Source organism: Oncorhynchus mykiss, chromosome 10 (genome assembly GCF_057628025.1).
Source record: "Oncorhynchus mykiss isolate SJ-2025 chromosome 10, ASM5762802v1, whole genome shotgun sequence".
Classification (NCBI taxonomy): Eukaryota; Metazoa; Chordata; class Actinopteri; order Salmoniformes; family Salmonidae; genus Oncorhynchus; species Oncorhynchus mykiss.
In genome coordinates, this window is record NC_143031.1 from 1,619,680 (window position 1) to 1,643,929 (window position 24,250).

Here is a 24,250-nt window from a genome sequence, read left to right on the forward strand (position 1 = left end):
GAGAAGGAGGGGAGAGAAGGAAGAGGGGAGTGAAGGAGGGGAGCAAGAGAAGGAGGAGGGGAGGGAGAGAAGGGGGATAGGAGGAAGAGAAGGAGGAGAGGAGGAAGAGAAGGAAGAGGGGAGTGAAGGAGGGGAGCAAGAGAAGGAGGAGGGGAGGAAGAGAAGGGGGATAGGAGGAAGAGAAGGAGGATAGGAGGAAGAGAAGGAGGAGAGGAAGAGAAGGAAGAGGGGAGTGAAGGAGGATGGGAGGAAGAGAAGGAGGAGGGGGGGAAGAGAAGGAGGAGAGGATGAAGAGGAGGATAGGAGGAAGAGAAGGAAGAGAAGGAGGAGGGGAAGAAGAGAAGGGGGAGAGGAGGAAGAAAAGGAGGAGGGGATGAATAGAAGGAGGAGGGGAGGAAGAGAAGGAGGAGAGGATGAAGAGAAGGAGGATAGGAGGACGAGAAGGAGGAGAGGAAGAGAATGAGAAGGAGAGGAAGAGAAGGAAGAGAAGGAGGAGGGGAAGAAGAGAAGGGGAGGGGAGGAAGAAAAGGAGGAGGGGAGGAATAGAAGGAGGAGGGGAGGAAGAGAAGGAGGAGGGGAGAAGGAGGAAGAGGGGAAGAGAAGGAGGAGAGGAAGAGAAGTAAGAGGAGAGAAGGAGGAGAGGGAAAGGCGGAGGAAAAGAGAATAGAGGAGGAGTAGAGAGAGAGAAGGGAGAGAGAGGATAGGAGCAGGAGAGGAAGAAGAGGATAGGAGCAGGAGGGGATAGGAGCAGGAGAGGAAGAAGAGGATAGGAGCAGGAGAGGAAGAAGAGGATAGGAGCAGGAGAGGATAGGAGCAGGAGAGGAAGAAGAGGATAGGAGCAAGAGAGGATAGGTGCAGGAGAGGAAGAAGAGGATAGGAGCAGGAGAGGATAGGAGCAGGAAAGGAAGAAGAGGATAAGAGCAGGAGAGGAAGAAGAGGATAGGAGCAGTAGAGGATAGGAGCAGGAGAGGAAGAAGAGGATAGGAGCAGGAGAGGATAGGAGCAGGAGAGGATAGGAGCAGTAGAGGAAGAAGAGGATAGGAGCAGAAGATGATAGGAGCAGGAGAGGAAGAAGAGCATAGGAGCAGTAGAGGATAGGAGCAGGAGAGGAAGAAGAGGATAGGAGCAGAAGAGGATAGGAGCAGGAGAGGATAGGAGCAGTAGAGGATATGAGCAGTAGAGGATAAGAGCAGGAGAGGAAGGAGAGGATAGGAGCAGGAGAGGATAGGAGCAGGAGAGGAAGAAGAGGATAGGAGCAGGAGAGGATAGGAGCAGGAGAGGATAGGATAGGAGCAGGAGAGGATAGGAGCAGGAGAGGAAGAAGAGGATGGCAGCAGGAGAGGATAGGAGCAGAAGAGGATAGGAGCAGGAGAGGAAGACGAGGATAGGAGCAGGAGAGGAAGAAGAGGATAGGAGCAGGAGAGGATAGGAGCAGGAGAGGAAGGAGAGGATAGGAGCAGTAGAGGTTAGGAGCAGAAGAGGATAGGAGCAGGAGAGGAAGAAGAGGATAGGAGCAGGAGAGAAAGAAGAGGATAGGAGCAGGAGAGGATAGGAGCAGGAGAGGATAGGATCAAGAGAGGATAGGAGCAGGAGAGGAAGAAGAGGAAAGGAGCAGGAGAGGATAGGAGCAGAAGAGGATAGGAGCAGGAGAGGAAGAAGAGGATAGGAGCAGGAGAGGATAGGAGCAGGAGAGGAAGGAGAGGATAGGAGCAGTAGGGGATAGGAGCAGAAGAGGATAGGAGCAGGAGAGGAAGGAGAGGATAGGAGCAGGAGAGGAAGGAGAGGATAGGAGCAGGAGAGGAAGCTATTGCAGTACATGACTCCCATCTCCAGGCTGAAGAGCAGGATGTAGTTCACAGCCAGGTTAATGAGGTTAGCTGCTGCTGCTGTGTACATCTGAGGTAGGATGATCCCCTGGGAGACACAGTTAAATCAAATCCATTTGTATTTGTCACATGCGCTGAATACAACAGCTGTAGAACTTACAGTGAAATGCTAACTTACAAGCTCTTTAACCAACAATGCAGTTTAAAGAAAAATAAGGCGGGACAATGCAAATAGTCCAGGTAGCCATTTGATTAGCTTTTCAGGAGTCTTATGGTTTGTAGGTAGAAGCTGTTAAGAAGCCTTTTGGACCTAGACTTGGTACTCTGGTACCGCTTGCCATGCGGTAGCAGAGAGAACAGTCTATGACTGGGGTGGCTGGAGTCTTTGACAATTTTTTGGGCCTTCCTCTGACACCGATATAGACGTCCTGGATGGCAGGAAGCTTGTCCCCAGTGATGTACTGGGCCGTACGCATTACCCTGTTTAGTGCCTTGCGGTCGGAGACCGAGCAGTTTCCATACCAGGCAGTGATGCAACCAGTCAGGATGCTCTCGATGGTGCAGCTGTAGAACCCATGCCAAATCCGATCAGTCACCTGAGGGGGAAGAGGCTTTATTGTTCCCTCTTCATGACTGTATTGGTGTGTTTGGACCATGATAGTTTGTTGGTAATGTGGACACCAGGGAACTTGAAGCTCTCAACCTGCTCCACTGCAGGAGGGGACTGAGCAGGCCCCTGTGTTGAGGATCAGCGTAGCAGATGTGTCGTTACCTAACCTTACCACCCGGGGGCGGGCCAGTCGCCAGTCGGGTAGTCCACGATCCAGTTGCAGAGGGAAGTGCTTAGTCCCAGGGTCCTAAGCTTAGTGATGAGTATGGCTCTGTCTAGTATGGTGTTGAATGCTGAGCTGTAATCAATGAATAGCATTCTCACATAGGTTTCCTTTTGTCCAGGTTGGAAACGGCAGTGTTGAGTGTAACAGAGATTGCATAATCTGTGGATCTGTTGGGGCGGTATTCAAATTGGAGTGGGTCTTGGTGTTTCTGGGATAATGGTTTTTGATGTGAGCCATGACCGGCCTTTCAAAGCACTTCATGGCTACAGACGTGAGTGCTACGGGTCGCTAGTCATTTAGGCAGGTTACATTAGTGTTCTTGGGCACAGAGACTATGGTGGTCTTCTTGAAACATGTTGGTATTACAGACTCATTCAGGGACAGGTTGAAAATGTCAATGAAGACACTTGCCAATTGGTCAGCGCATGTTTGGACTACACATCCTGGTAATCTGTCTGGCCCAGCGGCCTTGTGAATGTTGACCTGTTTATTAAAGTGTTTGGACTACACGTCCTGGTAATCCGTCTGGCCCAGTGGCCTTGTGAATGTTGACCTGTTTATTAAAGGTCTTACTGACATCGGCTACAGAGAGCCTGATCACACAGTCGTCCGGAACAGCTGATGCTCTCATGCATGCTTCAGTGTTGCTTGCCTCGAAGCGAGCATAGAAGTAATTTAGCTCATCTGGTAGGCTGTTGTAGCTGGGCAGCTCACGGCTGTGCTTCCCGTTGTAGTCTGTAATAGTTTGCAAGCCCTGCCACATAAGACGAGTGTTGGAGTCGGTGTAGTGTGATTCAGTCTTAGTCTTGTATGGACACTTTGCCTGTTTAATGGTTCGTCGGAGGGCGTAGCAGGATTTATTTTAAGCTTCCCGCTCCTTGAAAGCTCTACCCCTTAGCACAGTGCAGATGTGCCTGTAGTTAATGACTTCTGGTTGTTGTATGTATGTGTGGTCACTTTTGGGAGCAATGTCATCTATGCACTTATTGATGAAGCCAGTGACTGTTGTGGTGTACTCCTCAATACCATTGGAAGAATCCCGGAACATATTCCAGTCTGTGCTAGCAAAACAGTCCTTATTTTAGCATCTGTGTCATCTGACCACTTCTGGTGCTTCCTGGTAATCTTCTTTAGTTTTTGTTTGTAAGCAGGATTCAGGAATATATAATTACTGTCATTCTCTGTTTGTGGTGTAAAGGTGGTATAGAGTTTTTTTCCCCTCTGGTTGCACATTTAACATGCTGGTAGAAATGAGGTAAAACAGATTTAAGCTTCCCTGCATTAAAGTCTCTGGCCTCTAGGAGCACCACCTCTGGATGAGCGTTTTCCTGTTTGCTTATGGCGGAATACAGCTCATTGAGTGTGGTCTTAGTGTGGTCTACAACTTATCATGAGATACTCTACCTCAATAGAGTACCAGCTGTTGTTTACAAATATACACAGACCGCCAGCCCTTGTCTTACCAGAGGCAGCGAAAACCCCGGCGGCAGTTTGTTATCCATGTGGTCGTTTAGCCACGACTCAGTGAAACTGAAGATAGTTAACGTCCCGTCGGTAGGATATTCGTGACCGCAGCTCGTCCATTTTGTTATCCAACGATGGTACGTTGGGTAATAAGACTGATGGTAGAGGCAGATTACCCAGTACTCACCATCGGATCCTTACAAGGCACCCTGACCAACGTCCCCGATAAATACGTCTCTCCTTCATGAGAATGAAAGGGATTTGGGCCTTGTAGGGTGTCTGAAGTAGATCCTTTGCGTCCAATTCATTAAAGAAAACATCTTTGTCTAGTACGAGGTGAGTAATCGCTGTTTGGATATCCAGAAACTCTTTCGGTCAAGCTCTTTTCGGTAGCAGTAACATTATGGACTAAATAAGTTACAAATAATAAAAAAGCACACAGACACACACACACACACACACACACACACACACACACACACACACACACACACACACACACACACACACACACACACACACACACACACACACACACACACACACAATACCTGGTTCTGTAGGTAAGCTGTTTGCAACTGGTGCAGGAACATAGCCTGTGAAAGGAGGAGAGGGGTGGAAGAGTAACGATGTCAGTCGTTTAGAATTATCCAGACAAAGCAGTTAGACCCCAGACGGAACACTCAGACCCCAGACGGAGAACTCAGACCCCAGACGGATCAGTCAGACCCCAGAAGGAACACTCAGACCCCAGACGGAGAACTCAGACCCCAGACGGATCAGTCAGACTCCAGACAGAACAATCAGACCCCAGACGGATCACTCAGACCCCAGACGGATCACTCAGACCCCAGACGGAACACTCAGACCCCAGACGGAACACTTAGACCCCAGACGGATCACTCAGACCCCAGACGGAGAACTCAGACCCCAGACGGATCAGTCAGACTCCAGACAGAACAATCAGACCCCAGACGGATCACTCAGACCCCAGACGGATCACTCAGACCCCAGACGGAACACTCAGACCCCAGACGGAACACTTAGACCCCAGACGGATCACTCAGACCCCAGACGGAACACTCAGAACCAAGAGGGAACACTCAGACCCCAGACGGAACACTCAGAACCCAGAGGGACTCAGACCCCAGAGGGAACACTCAGACCCCAGAGGGAACACTCAGACCCCAGACAGATCAGTCAGACTTCAGAGGGAACACTCAGACCCCAGACGGAACACTCAGACCCCAGACGGAACTCTCAGACCCCAGACAGAACACTCAGACCCCAGACGGATCAGTCGGACCCCAGAAGGAACACTCAGACCCCAGACGGAATACTCAGAGCCCAGATGGAAAACTCAGACCCCAGATGGATTAGTCAGACCCCAGACGGAACACTCAGACCCCAGACAGAGTCCCCACCCAGGCTCTACCTAGATTGTCTTCAGGACCCAACCAGGCCCTATCTCACTCCTCTGTCACCAGCCAGGCTCTATCTAAACATTCCTCTGTCACCAGCCAGGCTCTATCTAGACATTCCTCTGTCACCAGCCAGGCTCTATCTAAACATTCCTCTGTCACCAGCCAGGCTCTATCTAAACATTCCTCTGTCACCAGCCAGGCTCTATCTAAACATTCCTCTGTCACCAGCCAGGCTCTATCTAAACATTCCTCTGTCACCAGCCAGGCTCTATCTAAACATTCCTCTGTCACCAGCCAGGCTCTATCTAGACATTCCTCTGTCACCAGCCAGGCTCTATCTAAACATTCCTCTGTCACCAGCCAGGCTCTATCTAGACTATCTTCTGTCACCAGCCAGGCTCTATCTAAACATTCCTCTGTCACCAGCCAGGCTCTATCTAAACATTCCTCTGTCACCAGCCAGGCTCTATCTAGACTATCTTCTGTCACCAGCCAGGCTCTATCTAAACATTCCTCTGTCACCAGCCAGGCTCTATCTAAACATTCCTCTGTCACCAGCCAGGCTCTATCTAGACATTCCTCTGTCACCAGCCAGGCTCTATCTAAACATTCCTCTGTCACCAGCCAGGCTCTATCTAAACATTCCTCTGTCACCAGCCAGGCTCTATCTAAACATTCCTCTGTCACCAGCCAGGCTCTATCTAGACATTCCTCTGTCACCAGCCAGGCTCTATCTAAACATTCCTCTGTCACCAGCCAGGCTCTATCTAAACATTCCTCTGTCACCAGCCAGGCTCTATCTAAACATTCCTCTGTCACCAGCCAGGCTCTATCTAGACATTCCTCTGTCACCAGCCAGGCTCTATCTAAACATTCCTCTGTCACCAGCCAGGCTCTATCTAGACTATCTTCTGTCACCACCATTGCTTTATCTAGACTGTCTTTTGTCCACACCTTTGCTCTAGCCCCACCCAGATCTATCTCAGTTCTCTTTCAGTTTTCTATCCCCACCCAAACTCTAGTCTGTATCTAGTATCTAGTCTGTCATCACCTAGACTATATCTACACTGTTCTTTGTCCCCACCCAGACTAAACCGCAGTCCTCTGTCCCCACCCAAGCTCCGTCTCGACTGGCCTCTGTCCCAACCCAGGCTCTATATAGACTGTCCTCTGTCCCCACCCAGGCTCTATCTCAGTCCTCTGTCCCCACCCAGGCTCTATCTCAGTCCTCTGTCCCCACCCAGGCTCTATCTCAGTCCTCTGTCCCCACCCAGGCTCTATCTCAGTCCTCTGTCCCCACCCAGGCTCTATCTCAGTCCTCTGTCCCCACCCAGGCTCTATCTCAGTCCTCTGTCCCCACCCAGGCTCTATCTCAGTCCTCTGTCCCCACCCAGGCTCTATCTCAGTCCTCTGTCCCCACCCAGGCTCTATCTCAGTCCTCTGTCCCCACCCCAGCTCTGTCTAGACTGTCCTCTGTCCCCACCCCAGATCTGAGTGGCTTGCCAAAGTATTCACACCCCCCCCCCCTCCGCCCCCCGCCCCCCCCTACCACTTGGCATTTTTCCTATTTTGTTGACTTACAACCTGGAATGAAAATATATTTTGGGGGGGTTTGTATCATTTGATTTACACAACATGCCAACTACTTTGAAGATGCATTTGTTTTTAATTGTGAAACAAATAAGAAATAAGACAAAAAACTGAAAACTTGAGTGCTAACTATTCACCCCCCCCCAAAGTCAATACTTGGTAGAGACACCTTTTGCAGCAATTACAGCTGCAAGTCTCTTGGGGTATTTCTCTATAAGCTTGGCACATCTAGCCACTGGGATTTTTGCCCATTCTTCAAGGCAAAACTGCTCCAGCTCCTTCAAGTTGGATGGGTTCTGCTGGTGTTCAGCAATCTTTAAATCATACCACAGATTCTCAACTGGATTGAGGTCTGGGCTTTAACTAGGGCATTCCAAGACATTTAAATGAAATGCCGTTTTCCTTGATGGACAAAAAACTCACGTTTAGTCTCATCTGACCAGAGAACCTTGTTCCATATGTTTGGGGAGTCTCCCACCTGCTTTTTGGCGAACACCAAACGTGTTTGCTTATTTTTTTCTGTAAGCAATGTCTTTTTTCTGGCCACTCTTCTGTAAAGCCCAGCTCTGTGGAGTGTACGGCTTAAAGTGGTCCTATGGACAGATACTCCAATCTCCGCTGTGGATCTTTGCAGCTCCTTCAGGGTTATCTTTGGTATCTTTCTTGCCTCTCTGATTAATGCCTTCCTTGCCTGGTCCCTGAGTTTTGGTGGGCGGCCGTCTCTTGGCAGGTTTGTTGATGTGCCATATTCTTTCCATTTTTTAATAATGGATTTAATGGTGCTCCGTGGGATGTTCAAAGATTCTGCTATTTTTTTAACCCAACCCTCATCTGTACTTCTCCACAACTTTGTCCCTGACCTGTTTGGAGAGCTCCTTGTTCTTCATGGTGCCGCTTGCTGAGTGGTGGGGCCTTTCAGAACAGGTGTATATATATATACACTGAGATCATGTGACAGATCATGTGACACTTAAATAAAGTCCACCTGTGTGCAATCTAACTAATAATGTGACTTCTGAGGGTAATTGGTTACACCAGATCTAATTTAGGGGCGTCCTAGTAAAGGGGGTGAAAACAGATGCCCCACTTTTCCTTTTATTGTTTTATTTTTTTAAACGGGTTATTTTTCCCATTTCACTTCACCAGATTAAACTATTTTGTGTCCAAATAAAAGTCAATTTAATTTACAGGGTAATGCAACAAAATATAAAGAACGCCAAGGGGGATGAATACTTTTGCAAGGCACTGTAGACTGTCCTCTGTCCCCACTTATATCTAGACTGTCTTCTGTCCCCACTTATATCTAGACTGTCCTCTGTCCCCACCCCAGCTCTATCTAGACTGTCCTCTGTCCCCACTTATATCTAGACTGTCCTCTATCCCCACTTATATCTAAAATGTCCTCTGTCCCCACCCAGGTTCTATCAAGTCTGTCCTCCGTCCCCACCCAGGCTCTATCTCAGTCCTTTGTCCTCAACCAGGCTCTATCTAGACTATCTCAGTCGTATGTCCCCATGTAAGCTCTATTTAGACTGTCCATAACCAGGCTGTGTCTAGACTGTCCTATGTCCCCGTTCAGGCTTTATCTCAGTCCTCTGTCCCCACTCAGGCTCTATCTCAGTCCTCTGGTTGGAGACAGTGTTACTCACAGGAACAGCAGGCAGGTAAAGCATCACATAAAGTTGGGCGATCCTGACGAGGAGAGAACAGAACAAACGGTCAGTTACATACCAATGTGTGTGTCTGTGTCTGTGTGTATGTGTGTGTGTGTCTGTGTGCGTGTGTCTGTGTGTATGTGTGTGTTTCCCACCGGGCCACCTCCTGCTCCTGATTCATGGCTAGTAGGATGTTTTGGGCGTTGATGAGGAGGCCCCAGCAGGGCAGACAGAGCAGCAGCAGGATAAACACTGCTCTCTGCAGGATCACCCCCACACGGTGCAGGTTACTGCTGCCAAATGTCTATACACACACACACACACACACACACACACACACACACACACACACACACACACACACACACACACACACACACAGACAGACACAGTGTTTGTTGAACTGGATTGCCGTCTCCATAGTAGTGGATTAATGGTGACTGGAGCAACACTAAGAGGAATCAAGGTAAGACCCAGACGCAGAAAATGTCGAAGTAACAATAGTTTGATAATCCAAAAGGGGCAGACAGGTCAAGGCAGGCAGGGGTCAGTAAACCAGAGGTACCGGACGGTACCAACGGTACCGGATGGCAGGCAGGCTCAGGTTTAGGGTAGGCAGAGGTCAATAATCCTGAGTTGGGACAAAGGGGCAGGTTGGCAGGCAGAATCAGGGTCAGGGGCAGGCAGAGTGGTCAGGCAGGTGGGCTCAGAGTCAGGACAGGCCAAAACCAGGAGGGGGAGAAAAAGAGAGACTAGGAAAAGCAGGAGCTGAGAACAAAAACGCTGGTTGAATTGACAAACAAAATGAACTGACAATGGACAAACAGAGAACACAGGTATAAATACACAGGGGATAATGGTGAAGATGGGCGACACCTGGAGGAGGGTGGAGACAATCACAAGGACAGGTGAGACAGATCAGGGTGTGTCACGTAGAGTAGACCAGAAGGCTATACTGGAAAACCTAACTTCTATCACGTAAAGTAGGCCAGAAGGCTATACTGGAAAAACTAACCTCTATCAAAATAAAAAGATGGCAGAGCCGCAAATGTTCTTCTCTGCAAGGGTGTTTATTTACATAGTGATTCCCTGAACAAAAACAACAGTACTGCCATCAAACATATACCTTATGGGACAGCTAAAAACAATGCTGCCCCATCCACAGCTCAATCCACCATGCTTCTCTATGAACTGAAAGAGAGGCTCCATGTGTCGGGCTAGCCCCTCCCCTCAGAACAATTAACACTAATTAATCAAGCAATTACCTAGTCAAACCTAAATTTTCCATTTAACTAATAATACTAAAGTATATACATCGCAACATGTTTATGAAACAATATCACAACATAACATTTACCAAATTACATCACTACTGACAGTGTCTTTCAAAATGCCCATTTACATGAATGAACCATTCGGGACAGGCACTTCAAAGTCAGCCCAGTTCCCTTAGCTCGGGTCCTTATCCAGCATACCCGGAAGCTACAGAGAGATAGAGAAAGGGGAACAGAACAAACAACGCGCTCATCCACAACATCGATAAGTATAATAAATATTGCTTTTATTAACATCTGCTAACCATGTGTATGTGACAAATACAATTTGATTTGATTATACAAACAGCTAGTTCTCCAGGATGTATTGGAGAACCTGTCGGATGAGGAGTACATGTTCTTGGGTGGAACGGGAGAAGATGAGGATGTCAAAGACGAACCGGTTCAACATGTTGCGGAAAACATAATTGACCAGAGCCTGGAATGCAGCAGGGGCATTGGAAGGCCAAATGGCATGACCAGATAATTGTAGTGACCGCTGGCCGTATTGAAAGCGGTCATCCACTCATATCCTTCCACTCATATCCACACCAGGTGGTAGGCGTTCTGTAGATACACCTTAGAAAACACGGATGCCCCGTGGAGCGGCTCGAAGGCCAAGAAGATGAGTGGCAGTGGGTAGCGGTTCTTCACCATCATGTTGTTGAGACCCTGGTAGTCAATGCTCGGGCGAAGGGTCTTGTCCTTCTTTTCCACAAAGAAGAACCCTGCGCCGGTGGAAGAAGGACGACAAATTAATCCGAAGGGAGTCCCCAATGTAGTTCTCCATCGCCTTGGTCTCTGGTCCTGACAGAGAGTACAGTTGTCCCTGGGGCGGAGTCGTGCTAGGTAGAAGGTCAATCCCGCAGTTATAAGGTCTATGGGGCAAGAGCGAAGTGGCCCGGGCCTTGCTGAACACCTCCCAGAAGTCCTGGTACACAGCTGGAATGGTGAAGAGCTCCGGGGCACCTTCCAAGCTCCCAGGAAGACATCCTGGGGCAGGTTGTTCTGACTTCAGGCAGTGGGCGTGGCAGAGCGGGCTCCAGCTCATGATGGCACCAGTAGAAACTGGAACTGGATAGCCTCGCTGTGGTTCCCTGACACATGTAGATTGATGGTGGTGGTATTGTGGGTGACCCGGCCTATAGAGCGCCCGTCCAGCGCTCTAACGTCCATGGGAATGGAGAGGGGCTGAGTGGGGAAGGGTTGCATCCAAAAAGGTCTCGTTAGAGTCAATGAGAACCCGGAGAGATTTGGACCGGTCTCCCCACAGCAGAATGGCATGAAAAGGGGTGTGAGCAAGGGAATCAGGAACGTTCTCCATATGGCCCACCAGAGTACTCGCTCCCAGCGGTCTATTAAACCCTCCTGCTGTGTTCCGGTCGAATGGACCGATTTACAAGTTTTCTCTCTGAAAATGTAGTTAATTTAATTTGATTGTCATAAGGTTCCCTGACTTTGTCCACACAGGGCATCTGAACACACAAAATCCGTTTGGATGATTTTCATTTTGGATGTTCTATTTAACTTTTGTACACGTGGTGTTAACGGTTAAAAATGACTGGTCATTAGAAAGTAATTGGTGAGACTACAAGTAGTGTATAAAATTGAGTTCAGGCACATGCCCATTCATCAGATGGACACACGTCCTCTCCCAGACACCCACATGCATGTGTGTTTGAACACACACACACACACACACCTCACTCCCCTTCTTGGCTTCCAAGGCAACCCCCACGGGAACCTTTCCCCAATAGAATCTTTCCCCCACGGAACCACACCTGTTGGCATTCTCACTAACAATCTCAATAGTGTTTCAATAATATATAGAACTTTTCTCGCCGCTCTGGAATATAAAAGCTTTTTTGAGGCCTTGCCCACAATTCATTCTGTGGCAGCACAATGACTAAACAATATGCTGTGTGTGAGGCTCTTGATCAGATCTTTGATCATGACACTGGTGAGGAGGAGAGAGTCCTTGTTAAACTTTGACACAAAGTAGTCTGTGATAAATAGCACAAAATGTTTCATCTGTCTTCGGCAGTCTTCGGGGCAGGTCGAGAAACCTCGGGTTTTCTCGGCAACGAGACCTTTGGGAGCTTCTGGGAAGTCTCAGAGACAAGGTGGGATCCCTGGGCGTGCGAGAGAAATCCAATTTCCTCTAGCTCCGTCGTTCACGTAATCGCCCATCGATACGGATGGTCAGAGTGATGAGGAAATCGAGCTCCGTAGGTAACTCCCGGGCTGCACGCTCGTCCTTGATCTCCTCTGAGACGCCGTGCAGGAACATATTGAACAGTGCTTCTTGATTCCAAGCACTCTCCACTGCCAACGTGTATAAATCCACCACATAATCAGCTACACTTAGGGACTCCTGCCGAAGATGGATTAGCTTCTGGGTGGCCTCTCTACCGGAGAACGGGGCATCAAAAACCTTCTTCACTTTTCCCACAAACCCCTCCAGAATAACGCATATAGCCAGCTGTTGTTCCCACACGTCAGTAGCCCAGGTGAGAGCTCTCCCCGGCCATCAGTGTGATGAGGTAGGAGTGATCCGAGGGGAGGAGGGCTGAAGCTCGACGACGAGGACACATTGAGCTAGGAACGCCCGACAGGTGCTCGGCTCTCCATTGAAGCGTTCAGGAGGAGGTAAGCGGAGGCTTCTGGGAAGGTGGAGTGACCGATGAGACGTTGCTGTGGAGCTGTAGGGTTACCACCGTGGTAGGCGGCCTCCCAGACAACCCATGGAATTGCTCTAGCAAACTGCCCGGTCATGGCGTTCAGACAACGTTTGGACCCCCTCCACAAGGACACGAAGCAATTCCTCGTGCCTACTGATGGTATCTCCCTGGGAGGAGATGGTGTTGCACTGCCGGGTCTGCTCGGTCAGTCATGGCCAGTTCAGGAATCAAGGTAAGGTGCAGACATTTCAAATTAACAATGGTTTGATTATCCAACAGAGGCATGCAATAGACAGGTCAAGGCAGGCAGGGGTCAGTAAACCAAAGGTGGGGCAAAGGGACAAGTCGGCAGGCAGAGTGGTCAGGCAGGCGGGCTCAGAGTCAGGACAGGCAAGGGTCAGGCAGGCGGGCTCAGAGTCAGGACAGGCAAGGGTCAGGCAGGCGGGCTCAGAGTCAGGACAGGCAGAGTGGTCAGGCAGGCGGGCTCAGAGTCAGGACAGGCAGAGTGGTCAGGCAGGCGGGCTCAGAGTCAGGACAGGCAGAGTGGTCAGGCAGGCGGGCTCAGAGTCAGGACAGGCAAGGGTCAAAACCAGGAGGGCGAGAAAAAGAGAGACTGGGAACAGCAGGAGCTGAGAATTAAAACGCTGGTTGACTTGACAAAACAAGATGAACTGGCAATGGACAAACAGAGAACACAGGTATAAATACACAGGGGATAATGGGGAAGATGGGTGATGCCTGGAAAAGGGGGTGGAGATAATCACAAGGACAGGTGAAACAGATCAAGGTGTGACACTAAAGGAACAACATCATCAAACAGTTAATACAACACACTGAGAATAACAGGCCTTTCAACCACACAAACTATATACACCTCTCTGACACACACACACACACACACACACACACACACACACACACACACACACACACACACACACACACACACACACACACACACACACACACACACACACACACACACACACACACACAGGGAGAGAGGGTCTAACCCACACACAGAGGGTCTAACCCACACACAGAGGGTCTAACCCACACACAGAGAGCCTACCCCACACACAGAGGGCCTAACCCACATACAGAGGGCCTAACCCACACACAGAGGGCCTAACCCACACACAGAGGGCCTAACCCACACACAGAGGGCCTAACCCACACACAGAGGGCCTAACCCACACACAGAGGGCCTAACCCACACACAGAGGGCCTAACCTGAGAGACGAGTGTATCACAGGCCAGAGCCAGTCCGTAGCCCGTAGAGGTCGTGGTCACATTGATCACCTGACAGGAAGAACAACAACAAATATTACTATGAAGTCACAATATTATAGAGTCAGTCTCTCTGTATAACTGCAAAATGTTTTTTAAATGTTTTTTTCAAATCTTTATTTATAATTTAAAATAATGCATGTCAGTCTAACATGCAACGTGTTTAAAGATCACACCAAATCTATCATGTGATTGGTTATACACGCCAGTCAGAGAACTAATAGTAGATAACTGTGGGTAATACCGCAGAGCCCAGTGCATATCCCGCCAGCTCTGCGTTGCCAAGGTGACCACAGAATATGGTGATGACAAACGGGAGCAAGAAGTTCAGGATCCGAGACACCAGCTGTAACAGACGAGCTTGCTCGCACGCACACAATACACACACAACACACACACATGCACCAAGAGTGAGTTCTGTCCTGCGGCACCAATGGTATTTCATGTGAGGTTAACAGCGCAATCTCTGCCAAGACAAGTCTAAAACATGATCTCATGGAAACACTTAGGGGGAATAGGTCTAAACCATGATCTCATGGAAACACTTAGGGGGAATAGGTCTAACACATGATCTCATGGAAACACTTAGGGGGAATAGGTCTAAAACATGATCTCATGGTAACACTTAGGGGGAATAGGTCTAAAACATGATCTCATGGTAACACTTAGGGGGAATAGGTCTAAAATATGATCTCATGGAAACACTTAGGGGGATCAGTCTAAAACATGATCTCATGGAAACAGGGGGAATAGGTCTAAAACATGATCTCATGGAAACACTTAGGGGGAATAGGTCTAAAACATGATCTCATGGAAACACTTAGGGGGAATAGGTCTAAAACATGATCTCATTTTAACATTTAGGGGGAATAGGTCTAAAACATGATCTCATGGAAACACTTAGGGGGAATAGGTCTAAAACATGATCTCATGGAAACACTTAGGGGGAATAGGTCTAAAACATGATCTCATGGTAACATTTAGGGGGAATAGGTCTAAAATATGATCTTGTGGTAACACTTAGGGGGAATAGGTCTAAAATATGATCTCATGGAAACACTTAGGGGGATCAGTCTAAAACATGGTCTCATGGAAACACTTAGGGGGAATAGGTCTAAAACATGATCTCATGGTAACATTTAGGCTGAATAGGTCTAAAACATGATCTCATGGAAACACTTAGGGGGAATAGGTCTAAAACATGATCTCATGGTAACATTTAGGGGGAATAGGTCTAAAACATGATCTCATGGAAACACTTAGGGGGAATAGGTCTAAAACATGATCTCATGGAAACACTTAGGGGGAATAGGTCTAAAACATGATCTCATTTTAACATTTAGGGGGAATAGGTCTAAAACATGATCTCATGGAAACACTTAGGGGGAATAGGTCTAAAACATGATCTCATGGAAACACTTAGGGGGAATAGGTCTAAAACATGATCTCATGGTAACATTTAGGGGGAATAGGTCTAAAACATGATCTCATGGAAACACTTAGGGGGAATAGGTCTAAAACATGATCTCATGGAAACACTTAGGGGGAATAGGTCTAAAACATGTTCTCACTTAGGGGTCTTATGACTGGTTTTATAAATGGGCTATTACTGGTTTTATAAAGGGGCTATGACTGGTTTTATAAAGGGGCTATGACTGGTTTTATAACAATGATATGACTGGTTTTATAAAGGGGCTATGACTGGTTTTATAAAGGGGCTATTACTGTTTTTATAAAGGGGCTATAACTGGTTTTATAAAGGGGCTATTACTGGTTTTATAAAGGGGCTATTACTGGTTTCATGAAGGGGCTTTAACTGCTTTTATAAAGGAGCTATGACTGGTTTTATGAAAGGGGCTATGACTGGTTCTATAAAGGTGCTATGACTGGTTTTATAAAGGGCTATTACTGGTTTTATAAAGGGGCTATGACTGGTTTTATAAAGGGGCTATTACTGGTTTCATGAAGGGGCTTTAACTGCTTTTATAAAGGAGCTATGACTGGTTTTATGAAAGGGGCTATGACTGGTTCTATAAAGGTGCTATGACTGGTTTTATAAAGGGCTATTACTGGTTTTATAAAGGGGCTATGACTGGTTTTATAAAGGGGCTATGACTGGTTTTATAAAGGGGCTATTACTGGTTTTATAAAGGGGCTATGACTGTTTTTATATAGTGGCTATTACTGGTTTTATAAACGGGCTATTACTGGTTTTATAAAGGTGCTATGACTGGTTTTATAAAGGGGCTATTACTGGTTTTATAAAGGGGCTATGACTGTTTTTATATAGTGGCTATTACTGGTTTTATAAAGGGGCTATTACATGATCTCATTTTAACATTTAGGGGGAATAGGTCTAAAACATGATCTCATGGAAACACTTAGGGGGAATAGGTCTAAAACATGATCTCATGGAAATACTTAGGGGGATCAGTCTAAAACATGGTCTCATGGAAACACTTAGGGGGAATAGGTCTAAAACATGATCTCATGGTAACATTTAGGCTGAATAGGTCTAAAACATGATCTCATGGAAACACTTAGGGGGAATAGGTCTAAAACATGATCTCATGGTAACATTTAGGGGGAATAGGTCTAAAACATGATCTCATGGAAACACTTAGGGGGAATAGGTCTAAAACATGATCTCATTTTAACATTTAGGGGGAATAGGTCTAAAACATGATCTCATGGAAACACTTAGGGGGAATAGGTCTAAAACATGATCTCATGGAAACACTTAGGGGGAATAGGTCTAAAACATGATCTCATGGTAACATTTAGGGGGAATAGGTCTAAAATATGATCTTGTGGTAACACTTAGGGGGAATAGGTCTAAAATATGATATCATGGAAACACTTAGGGGGATCAGTCTAAAACATGGTCTCATGGAAACACTTAGGGGGAATAGGTCTAAAACATGATCTCATGGTAACATTTAGGCTGAATAGGTCTAAAACATGATCTCATGGAAACACTTAGGGGGAATAGGTCTAAAACATGATCTCATGGTAACATTTAGGGGGAATAGGTCTAAAACATGATCTCATGGAAACACTTAGGGGGAATAGGTCTAAAACATGATCTCATGGAAACACTTAGGGGGAATAGGTCTAAAACATGATCTCATTTTAACATTTAGGGGGAATAGGTCTAAAACATGATCTCATGGAAACACTTAGGGGGAATAGGTCTAAAACATGATCTCATGGAAACACTTAGGGGGAATAGGTCTAAAACATGATCTCATGGTAACATTTAGGGGGAATAGGTCTAAAACATGATCTCATGGAAACACTTAGGGGGAATAGGTCTAAAACATGTTCTCACTTAGGGGTCTTATGACTGGTTTTATAAATGGGCTATTACTGGTTTTATAAAGGGGCTATGACTGGTTTTATAAAGGGGCTATGACTGGTTTTATAACAATGATATGACTGGTTTTATAAAGGGGCTATGACTGGTTTTATAAAGGGGCTATTACTGTTTTTATAAAGGGGCTATAACTGGTTTTATAAAGGGGATTTGACTGGTTTTATAAAGGGGCTATGACTGGTTCTATAAAGGGGCTATGACTGGTTTCATAGAGGGGCTATTACTGGTTTTATAAAGGGGCTATGACTGGTTTTAAAAAGGGGCTATGACTGGTTTTAAAAAGGGGCTATTACTGGTATTATAAAGGGGATATGACTGGTTTTATGAAAGGGGCTATGACTGGTTCTATAAAGGGGCTATGACTGGTTTTATAAAGGGCTATTACTGGTTTTATAAAGGGGCTATGACTGGTTTTATAAAGGGGCTATTACTGGTTTCATGAAGGGGCTTTAACTGCTTTTATAAAGGAGCTATGACTGGTTTTATGAAAGGGGCTATGACTGGTTCTATAAAGGGGCTATGACTGGTTTTATAAAGGGCTATTACTGGTTTTATAAAGGGGCTATGACTGGTTTTATAAAGGGGCTATGACTGGTTTTATAAAGGGGCTATTACTGGTTTTATAAAGGGGCTATGACTGTTTTTATATAGTGGCTATTACTGGTTTTATAAACGGGCTATTACTGGTTTTATAAAGGTGCTATGACTGGTTTTATAAAGGGGCTATTACTGGTTTTATAAAGGGGCTATGACTGTTTTTATATAGTGGCTATTACTGGTTTTATACAGGGGCTATTACATGATCTCATTTTAACATTTAGGGGGAATAGGTCTAAAACATGATCTCATGGAAACACTTAGGGGGAATAGGTCTAAAACATGATCTCATGGAAATACTTAGGGGGATCAGTCTAAAACATGGTCTCATGGAAACACTTAGGGGGAATAGGTCTAAAACATGATCTCATGGTAACATTTAGGCTGAATAGGTCTAAAACATGATCTCATGGAAACACTTAGGGGGAATAGGTCTAAAACATGATCTCATGGTAACATTTAGGGGGAATAGGTCTAAAACATGATCTCATGGAAACACTTAGGGGGAATAGGTCTAAAACATGATCTCATGGAAACACTTAGGGGGAATAGGTCTAAAACATGATCTCATTTTAACATTTAGGGGGAATAGGTCTAAAACATGATCTCATGGAAACACTTAGGGGGAATAGGTCTAAAACATGATCTCATGGAAACACTTAGGGGGAATAGGTCTAAAACATGATCTCATGGTAACATTTAGGGGGAATAGGTCTAAAACATGATCTCATGGAAACACTTAGGGGGAATAGGTCTAAAACATGATCTCATGGAAACACTTAGGGGGAATAGGTCTAAAACATGTTCTCACTTAGGGGTCTTATGACTGGTTTTATAAATGGGCTATTACTGGTTTTATAAAGGGGCTATGACTGGTTTTATAAAGGGGCTATGACTGGTTTTATAACAATGATATGACTGGTTTTATAAAGGGGCTATGACTGGTTTTATAAAGGGGCTATAACTGGTTTTATAAAGGGGATTTGACTGGTTTTATAAAGGGGCTATGACTGGTTCTATAAAGGGGCTATGACTGGTTTCATAGAGGGGCTATTACTGGTTTTATAAAGGGGCTATGACTGGTTTTAAAAAGGGGCTATGACTGGTTTTAAAAAGGGGCTATTACTGGTATTATAAAGGGGATATGACTGGTTTTATGAAAGGGGCTATGACTGGTTCTATAAAGGGGCTATGACTGGTTTTATAAAGGGCTATTACTGGTTTTATAAAGGGGCTATGACTGGTTTTATAAAGGGGCTATTACTGGTTTCATGAAGGGGCTTTAACTGCTTTTATAAAGGAGCTATGACTGGTTTTATGAAAGGGGCTATGACTGGTTCTATAAAGGGGCTATGACTGGTTTTATAAAGGGCTATTACTGGTTTTATAAAGGGGCTATGACTGGTTTTATAAAGGGGCTATGACTGGTTTTATAAAGGGGCTATTACTGGTTTTATAAAGGGGCTATGACTGTTTTTATATAGTGGCTATTACTGGTTTTATAAACGGGCTATTACTGGTTTTATAAAGGTGCTATGACTGGTTTTATAAAGGGGCTATTACTGGTTTTATAAAGGGGCTATGACTGTTTTTATATAGTGGCTATTACTGGTTTTATAAAGGGGCTATTACTGGTTTTATAAAGGGGCTATAACTGCTTTTATAAAGGGACTATGACTGGTTTCATAAAGGGGCTATGACTGGTTTTATAAAGGGGCTATGACTGGTTCTATAAAGGGGCTATGACTGGTTTTATAAAGGGGCTATTACTGATTTTAAAAAGGGCTGTTACTGGTTTTATAAAGGGGCTATGACTGGTTTTATAAAGGGGCTGTTACTGGTTTTATAAAGAGGCTATGACTGGTTTTATAAATTGGCTATGACTGGTTTTATAAAGGGGCTTTGACTGGTTCTATATAGTGGCTATTACTGGTTTTATAAAGGGGCTATTACTGGTTTCATAAAGGGGCTTTAACTGCTTTTATAAAGGAGCTATGACTGGTTTTATAAAGGGGCTATGACTGGTTCTATAAAGGGGCTATGACTGGTTTTAAAAAGGGCTGTTACTGGTTTTATAAAGGGGCTATGACTGGTTTTATAAAGGGGCTGTTACTGGTTTTATAAAGAGGCTATGACTGGTTTTATAAATTGGCTATGACTGGTTTTATAAAGGGGCTTTGACTGGTTCTATATAGTGGCTATTACTGGTTTTATAAAGGGGCTATTACTGGTTTCATAAAGGGGCTTTAACTGCTTTTATAAAGGAGCTATGACTGGTTTTATAAAGGGGCTATGACTGGTTTCATAAAGGGGCTATGACTGGTTTTATAAAGGGGCTATTACTGGTTTCATAAAGGGGCTATGACTGGTTTTATAAAGGGGTTCTATAAAGGGGCTATGACTGGTTTTATAAAGGGGCTATGACTGGTTTTATAACAATGATATGACTGGTTTTATAAAGGGGCTATTACTGGTTTCATAAAGGTCTTATGACTGGTTCTATAAAGGTCTTATGACTGGTTTTATATAGTGGCTATTACTGGTTTTATAAAGGGGCTATTACTGGTTTTATAAAGGGGCTATAACTGGTTTTATATAGTGGCTATTACTGGTTTTATAAAGGGGCTATTACTGGTTTTATAAAGGGGCTATAACTGCTTTTATAAAGGGACTATGACTGGTTTCATAAAGGGGCTATGACTGGTTCTATAAAGGGGCTATGACTGGTTTTATAAAGGGGCTATTACTGATTTTAAAAAGGGCTGTTACTGGTTTTATAAAGGGGCTATGACTGGTTTTATAAAGGGGCTGTTACTGGTTTTATAAAGAGGCTATGACTGGTTTTATAAATTGGCTATGACTGGTTTTATAAAGGGGCTTTGACTGGTTCTATATAGTGGCTATTACTGGTTTTATAAAGGGGCTATTACTGGTTTCATGAAGGGGCTTTAACTGCTTTTATAAATTAGCTATGACTGGTTTTATGAAAGGGGCTATGACTGGTTCTATAAAGGGGCTATGACTGGTTTTATAAAGGGCTATTACTGGTTTTATAAAGGGGCTATGACTGGTTTTATAAAGGGGCTATTACTGGTTTTATAAAGGGGCTCTGACTGGTTTTATAACAAAGATATGACTGGTTTTATAAAGGCACTATGACCGGTTTTATAACAAAGATATGACTGGTTTTATAAAAGGGCTATGACTGGTTTTATAAAGGGGCTAACACTGGTTTTATAAATTGGCTATTGCTGGTTTAATAATGGGGCTATGACTGGTTTTATAACAATGATATGACGGGTTTTAAAACAATGATATGACTGGTTTTATAAAGGGGCTATGACTGGTTTTATAAAGGGGCTATGACTGGTTTTATAAAGGGGCTATTACTGGTTTTATAAAGGGGCTATGACTGTTTTTATATAGTGGCTATTACTGGTTTTATAAACGGGCTATTACTGGTTTTATAAAGGTGCTATGACTGGTTTTATAAAGGGGCTATTACTGGTTTTATAAAGGGGCTATGACTGTTTTTATATAGTGGCTATTACTGGTTTTATAAAGGGGCTATTACTGGTTTTATAAAGGGGCTATAACTGCTTTTATAAAGGGACTATGACTGGTTTCATAAAGGGGCTATGACTGGTTTTATAAAGGGGCTATGACTGGTTCTATAAAGGGGCTATGACTGGTTTTATAAAGGGGCTATTACTGATTTTAAAAAGGGCTGTTACTGGTTTTATAAAGGGCTATGACTGGTTTTATAAAGGGGCTGTTACTGGTTTTATAAAGAGGCTATGACTGGTTTTATAAATTGGCTATGACTGGTTTTATAAAGGGGCTTTGACTGGTTCTATATAGTGGCTATTACTGGTTTTATAAAGGGGCTATTACTGGTTTCATAAAGGGGCTTTAACTGCTTTTATAAAGGAGCTATGACTGGTTTTATAAAGGGGCTATGACTGGTTTCATAAAGGGGCTATGACTGGTTTTATAAAGGGGCTATTACTGGTTTCATAAAGGGGCTATGACTGGTTTTATAAAGGGGTTCTATAAAGGGGCTATGACTGGTTTTATAAAGGGGCTATGACTGGTTTTATAACAATGATATGACTGGTTTTATAAAGGGGCTATTACTGGTTTCATAAAGGTCTTATGACTGGTTCTATAAAGGTCTTATGACTGGTTTCATAAAGGGGCTATGACTGGTTTCATAAAGGGGCTATGACTGGTTTTATAAATGGGCTATTACTGGTTTCATAAAGGTCTTATGACTGGTTTTATAAAGGTCTTATGACTGGTTTTATATAGTGGCTATTACTGGTTTCATAAAAGGGCTATTACTGGTTTTATAAAGGGGCTATAACTGCTTTTATAAAGGGACTATGACTGGTTTCATAAAGGGGCTATGACTGGTTTTATAAAGGGACTATGACTGGTTCTATAAAGGGGCTATGACTGGTTTTATAAAGGGGCTATTACTGATTTTAAAAAGGGCTGTTACTGGTTTTATAAAGGGGCTATGACTGGTTTTATAAAGGGGCTGTTACTGGTTTTATAAAGAGGCTATGACTGGTTTTATAAATTGGCTTTGACTGGTTTTATAAAGGGGCTTTGACTGGTTCTATATAGTGGCTATTACTGGTTTTATAAAGGGGCTATTACTGGTTTCATGAAGGGGCTTTAACTGCTTTTATAAAGGAGCTATGACTGGTTTTATAAAAGGGCTATTACTGGTTTTATAAAGGGGTTATTACTGGTTCCATAAAGTGGCTATTACTGGTTTCATAAAGGTGCTATGACTGGTTTTATAAAAGGGCTTTGACTGGTTTTATAAAGGGGCTATGACTGGTTTCATAAAGGGGCTATGACTGGTTTTATAAAGGGGCTATGACTGGTTTTATAAAGGGGCTATGACTGGTTTCATAAAGGGGCTATGAATGTGTTACTGATTTGATTCTGTGTTGAATCTATAAGTGACAGTGACTACAGACATACACTACATAACCAAAAGTGTGTGGACACCTGCTCATCGAACATCTCATTCCAAAATCATCGCCATTGATATGAGGTTTGTCCCCCCTTTGCCGCTATAACAGCCTCCACTCTTCTGGGAAGGCTTTCCACTAGATGCTGGAACATTGCTGCGAGGACTTGCTTCCATTCAGCCATAAGAGCATTAGTGAGGTTGGGCACTGATGTTGGGTGATTAGGCCTGGCTCGCAGTCGGCGTTCCAATTCATCCCGAAGGTGGTCAATGGGGTTGAGGTCAGGGCTCTGTGCAGGCCAGTCAAGTTCTTCAATACCGATCTAGACAAACCATTTCTGTATGGACCTTGCTTTGTGCAGGGTGGCATTGTCATTCTGAAACAGGAATGGGCCTTCCCCAAACTGTTGACACAAAGTCGGAAGCACAAAATCGCCTAGAATGTCATTATATGCTGCAACGTTAAGATTTCCCTTCACTGGAACTAAGGGGCCTAGCCAGAGCCATGAAAAAGAGCCCCAGACCATTATTCCTCCTCCACCAAACTTTACAGTTGGCACTATGCATTGGGGCAGGTAGCGTGCTCCTGGCATCCAACAAACCCAGATTCGTCCGTCGAGCTGCCAGATGGTGAAGCGCGATTCATCACTCCAGATAACGTGTTTCCACTGCTCCAGATTCCAATGGCACCGAGCTTTACACCATTCCAGCTGACGCTTGGCATTGCGCATGGTGATCTTAGGCTTGTGTGCGGCTGCTCGGCCATGGAAACTCATTTCATGAAGCTCCCGACAAACAGTTATTGTGCTGACGTTGCTTCCAGAGGCAGTTTGGAACTCGGTAGTGAGTTTTGCAACTGAGGACAAAACATTTTTACTGACTTGTTGGAAATGTGGCATCCTATGACGGTGTCACGTTGCATGTCACTGAGCTATTCAGTATGGATCGTTCTACTGCCAATGTTTGTCTATGGAGATTGCATGACTTTGTGCTCAATATTATACGCCTATTAGCAACTGGTGTGGCTGAAATAGCCGATTCCACTGATTTGTGGGTGTCCAGATACTTTTGGTCATATACTGTATCTATAGCAACTGTCCATTACAATAACTGTAGTCGCTGGGAGGAAAGGTTGTTCAGTCAGACTGAACTACGCTGAACATGCGCGTGCGCACACAAACACAAACACACACACACACACACACAAACAC

The 24,250-nt window shown here is 44.9% G+C and overlaps 1 protein-coding gene across 1 annotated transcript in view; it reads right to left on the reverse strand.

Moving 5' to 3' along the window:
• The window catches only part of LOC110534810 (multidrug and toxin extrusion protein 1), a 69,589-nt gene that overhangs the window by 44,651 nt on the left and 688 nt on the right, over positions 1 to 24,250 (reverse strand). Inside the window, exons 2-7 of the mRNA XM_036989479.2 lie at positions 14,324 to 14,425; positions 14,023 to 14,091; positions 8,951 to 9,099; positions 8,790 to 8,832; positions 4,678 to 4,722; positions 1,817 to 1,914 (exon numbers count right to left, since the gene is read on the reverse strand). Of these exons, the coding sequence (XP_036845374.2) occupies positions 1,817 to 1,914; positions 4,678 to 4,722; positions 8,790 to 8,832; positions 8,951 to 9,099; positions 14,023 to 14,091; positions 14,324 to 14,425 (506 nt within the window). The remainder of the gene's footprint in view (positions 1 to 1,816; positions 1,915 to 4,677; positions 4,723 to 8,789; positions 8,833 to 8,950; positions 9,100 to 14,022; positions 14,092 to 14,323; positions 14,426 to 24,250) is intronic.